Source organism: Daucus carota, chromosome 4 (assembly GCF_001625215.2).
Source record: "Daucus carota subsp. sativus chromosome 4, DH1 v3.0, whole genome shotgun sequence".
Taxonomy (NCBI): Eukaryota; Viridiplantae; Streptophyta; class Magnoliopsida; order Apiales; family Apiaceae; genus Daucus; species Daucus carota.
The window spans coordinates 41,685,232-41,690,200 of record NC_030384.2 but is presented as its reverse complement, the minus strand read 5'-3'; the positions used below and the strand labels follow the sequence as shown (position 1 = coordinate 41,690,200).

Below are 4,969 nucleotides of genomic sequence, written 5' to 3'. Positions count from 1 at the left end.
ATTGTCTCAACAAAAACAAGGATTTCTGTCTAGGCAGATTGATCTCTCAATCATAGCTCTGGATGCAATTCAAGTCCAATTTCGTGAATCAGGTGTGAAATTAGCTTGCAGCCGCTCGAATATAAGAACTGTGTATGAAAATCATATTCAACCAGTTGGTTACTCAATATTATAGAAGGTTAACCGGTGAACACACCGAACAATGATCAATTAGATTAATTGAAAATTAATGAAATAATTGTGTATTTAATTAATCCGACAATATGAAAATCACAACACTCCGGTTACGATTTGTATAACAGAAGCATCGTAAAAGGCGCGAATCAATCAAATAATTAATGAAAAAAAATCAGCTAACTGTGAAACATGAATTAGTGGGGATTAATCATACTATGTGAACAATGACCTAACTTCAACTCGATCACGATTATACAGCTTAAACTAAAATTTGTTTGTTTAAACAAGTTTGAATCGATTCTCTTATATGGTGCAGTGTTTGGTTCGATCTTCTTTGGGGGAAATATATATTGCAATTATAATTTTTGGTTTTTCGATTCATCTTCTTTCATCCGCAGCTGTACGCCTGGACACTAGACAGTATAAACAGACACAGAGCGGGGAAGGTAGATCCTACTGGCTACTACCCCCTAGCCACATACTTACTCACTGATGCGCATGCATGCAAACATGGGCCCCTCTGTCCCATCATCAATCTGGATTATACAAAAACAAAGTGACGTCATATTTATAATCCCACTTGATGAATGGGGAGTAGTATAAATATATAAATTCCCATCACAGAGTCATATCCACAGAACACCACTCCCTAGCCCCTACCAGGCTACCCACAAAGCTCCATCCCATAGCTTTGTAGTATTAAGTATTAAACCCCCCCCCCCCCCCCAACCCCAAAGCTTAGTTTTAACGGTGCCGTAAAAAATGTAACTCAGACCAGTTTCGTAGTTTTTAAATGAGAATCAGATTTGATCGATAAATATAGATATTGAGATTCAGATTTGATCGATAAAAGTAAATATTATAAAAAAGTGATTCAATAAATGTTGTAGAAAATGATCAGTGATTAAATGAGAATTAGATTTGATCGATAAAAATACATATTATAAAAGAAGTGATTCAATAAATGTTGTAGAAAACGATTCAGACTTGATCGATAAAATCATAAAACAAAAATTAATCAAGCTCTCATCATGAATTAATTAAATAATTTTCAAAAATTTAATCAAGAAATATGAGCTACTCGGTAATTAATCACTTAACGTGATCCCATACAGCAGTATCGGACTCGGAGACATTAATATAACATCAACTTATAATTCTACTCCATGCATGCGTACATACATATAACATGTAGACAGAGCAGGGGTATTACACTAGAGCCTAGAGTAACAATGCAGCTGCAACATGTCTCCATGTGTGTCTACTCTGGCATTTAAAGTAGCACCATTACATTTGTCATTACATGACTCTGTTCTAAAATAATTATATCATATAAATTCAGACTAAACAAGATTTGCAGAGACAGATTTAACTTTTAAGTAAGTATATTAAAAGTGAAAAGGCCAAGATTCTCCTGCGCTCATCTTGGTGGGAGGATCCAGCAGCAGCATCTGCTTAAAGCCGGCCCTGCTGAAAGGTAGTCCTCGTGAACACGATGATGATGAAGTTGACATTTCAGTGTCTCCAGTACCATAAGCTGGGAACCCACAGCTACCCAAGCCAACTCCACAATTATTCCCCATTACATTCTTGGTATCACTATCTAAACTCCTGAAAAGCAATGGGCTTTGTTTGTAGTTGGGGGTGTTTGTGATTTGATGAGCCAGGTTCATGTCATATTCTGCGGTTGTAGAAATTGGGAATCGGAAATTAGGAATGTGGGGATGAGTAGAGAAATGAGGGGACTGGAAATGCGAAAAGTTGGACTCGGTCTTGCAGATTTTAGGAAAAGGAGCTTCTTCTTGCTCCTTGGGACAATAGTAATCCTGGTGTGGGAGGAGAGTTTTGAGAAGATTGTGGTCTTGTTTCATTTTGGTTTTTGGCGGTGAACATGATGTTTGCAGGCCATTGAGTTCATTGTTTACGGGGAAGGGGCTGGCTTGTGACACTGCCAGAGATGAGGATGATGAGTTGGTTATGAGGGATTTAAGGTCTGCTTCATGCGGGATGTTGTTTATAAGTACTTGGCTTCGGTTTTGGTTTTGGTTTTGGAGGGACTGGAGTGTATGGTAAGGTTGTAAAGATAGAGCTGATCCTGATTTAAGACTTTGATCAAACAAACGGGACAAGGATGAGTTTGAAGCCTCTTGCATGTAGCTACTGCTGCTGCTTTGTCCCTGGAGAAGCCCTCCGTTCTTTTTCTCTCCGATTTTCTGAAATATTCTGCAAATCACCCATTCCTCCTGCAATATCGACTCAAAAAATTGTCATCTAACTCAAAATTTACTCGAATTAAGAAAACAATGCCACATTATTGGGTGTTCTGTCATCATTAAAACACTATTATAACTACAAGTCGAACATGAGATCCGGAGAACTGATGATAGACCCTTACCACTTGGACTATCCGATCAATTTCGTTCACATATGAGTTGGTAATTAAAGTTACCCACAAATCCGTACTGACATGGTGATTTGTAAGCAATACGACACACATAATCCTCAATCACTTTAACATGACTGTGACTAGACTCTGCATAAGTTTGTGATTTTGCAATAATATCTGAATTTTAAAGGAAACAACACAAATTAAATCCTTCCCACTATTCACCCAGTCACATCCCAACAATATAAATCACAAATTCCCATTCCCCCAAAAATAATGTCCACAGCAAAAATGAAGCTAGCAGCAGGTAAAGAAACACAGCAAGACTTTTGCATATAGTGCTGAGTTGCAGTGTTTTGTGATTTCAATATATTCTTCGACCAAAGAATCCGATATCAAACTTACCTAATATCTGCAAAATTTGCCAAATATCATATGCATAGCTCCAAGGCTACAACTAAAACAGTGGTAATGCAACATAAAAGTCAACCCAAAAAGGACAGTTTAAGGAGGGCTTATAAGCTGAAGCGTGCGAGAGTTGTTATGGAATTATGGAATTACCTTACACGTGTGACGGCAGGAGAAGTCACCGTCAAGGCGATATTCATGCATGACCCATTTGGTCTTTTCACCTCTGGGAGCTCTGCCTTTGTAGAAAACAAGAGTCTTCTTCATCCCAAGAAGTGTAGCAGCACCACCATTGGCGCTGCTGCTGTAAACTTCTCTGTCTTTCCCAGTAGCTTTCCAGTACCCAGCTCCTGTTGCTCGGTTTGTTCTCAGCCCTGTTGGGTATTTCCTGTCTCTCAAGCTGAAAAAGTACCATTCTCTCTCCCCCATTTTCGCTATGTCTGTATCACCCAAAAATTAGCCATACTTAATTTTAGCCCGACTGTCTCGAAATCCTGATTCCGTAACCGTGACCTACATTTGGACTTAAAATGTACTACTATGGAGGAAAAGGTACTTAAAAGTAACTTAGTTTGTGTGTGTTATGTTATCTAGATCAAACATACTACTCATATATCTGTCAGTTGGTTAGTAATGATTTAGCTGCAAACGTGAGGATACTTTTGCTTTCTGGCAAAAGTGAATGGCTGGGGGAAGCTTTTGAGATATTATTCATGCTCCATCACTATTTATGTATGGCAGTACTCTAACGAATACCATGCATTAAATTTCTGAAATGCTCCTCACATAATTCAATGAAGCACAGATAATACAACACTAAACAGTATACTAACACACTGTATATGCTGAGATGCATGGAGTCAGAAACATACCAGGGAGTTCCCAGGGCTCGCATCTGTTGAGATCAACCTCAGCAATGTCCACACCACAGAAAGAGCCATTGTAGACCTTGGAAGCAAGGTAGAATGTGATGAGCTCTTCATCAGTTGGGTGAAACCTGAACCCTGGAGGCATGCCTTGCTCATTCATCTCACTCCCATTCAGCTCACACAATATCTCTTCTATTGCCAACATCTTTTCTTAAAAAAAAAACAAAGAGATTTCAGTTATGAAGTACAGAGTAGAAGCAAGAAGCACTCAAGCAAGTAGGTGTGATTGTGAAATGAAAGATGACAACATGGAGAGAGATAAATAAATGGAAAAAAGAGGGTTTTGGAAAGATGCACTGAAACCGAAAATGAAGGAAATATATGTGTAAGAGGGGGGAGATAAGGAAGAGATTTGGGGTCATAAAGGCTTGGCAGGGGGTACAGTAAGCCACCTGTAAAGTCTCCTAATTTAAGTAAAATTTGGGGATTAAAATAAAAAATAAAAGAGATGGGGAGTTGGAGTGGTAAATAAATTTATGCGTGTATGTGAAAGAAGAGTCAGGCTTTTGCTTTCATATGATGAGCAGAGATCAGAATCTGTGATGGACTTAACAAAGAGGAACAGCGTATATGTAGCCATCTATAATACGGGGTGCCTAGAGGCTATGTGTATTAGGTAGCCCCTAAATATACACTAATTAATGTAGGGTGAGGTCATAAGCACACATTTTAACAGGAATTACGTTGGATTTGATCAGTAGAGATTGCACTGATTTGGAGTTTGGTGCACATGAATTAGGCCATATGTGGTTTAAAGCCATGGCTCCTTTTGGTGTGGTTGGCTAGGGCATGCAACATCAATGTTGATACTCCCGTGTAACATGGTTAGCTCCTAGGACTAGGCTAGAGATGGATGATGGTATGCACACGCGTGAGAAAGTGGAATCTACAGTAGCTTTGGGGGTGGTGATCAGGGAAGCACAGCCCTGAGTCCTCTAGTTCCTCACGAACCCATGGATCGGATCTTTGTGGACCTTTTTTAACAAATTATTTACTTTTAGTTGAGGTTTGGACGCACGACTAAAACCTTTTAGTTGTTTGTTTATGTTGGATGGCACACACCTTACGA

The 4,969-nt window shown here is 39.0% G+C and overlaps 1 protein-coding gene across 1 annotated transcript; it reads right to left on the bottom strand.

Annotated features, from left to right (window-relative positions):
• Positions 1 to 1,416: 1,416 nt before the first annotated feature.
• Positions 1,417 to 4,501, bottom strand: LOC108216887 (protein CUP-SHAPED COTYLEDON 3). The gene is made up of 3 exons (XM_017389745.2): positions 3,844 to 4,501; positions 3,125 to 3,411; positions 1,417 to 2,420 (listed from the first exon to the last, which is right to left on the bottom strand). Exons 1-3 carry the CDS (start codon positions 4,043 to 4,045, stop codon positions 1,566 to 1,568), a joined length of 1,344 nt encoding a protein of 447 aa, XP_017245234.1. The 5' UTR covers positions 4,046 to 4,501; the 3' UTR covers positions 1,417 to 1,565.
• Positions 4,502 to 4,969: the final 468 nt, after the last annotated feature.

What these genes read in the sequence shown, in the direction of transcription:
- LOC108216887 (XM_017389745.2), bottom strand. Translation starts at nt 4,045, where the DNA reads ATGTTGGCAATAGAAGAGATATTGTGTGAGCTGAATGGGAGTGAGATG. An exon ending in CGAGCCCTGGGAACTCCCTG is followed by an intron (nt 3,412 to 3,843) that starts GTATGTTTCTGA and finishes TGGGTGATACAG; the next exon opens with ACATAGCGAAAATGGGGGAG. An exon ending in CCTGCCGTCACACGTGTAAG is followed by an intron (nt 2,421 to 3,124) that starts GTAATTCCATAA and finishes TCGATATTGCAG; the next exon opens with GAGGAATGGGTGATTTGCAG.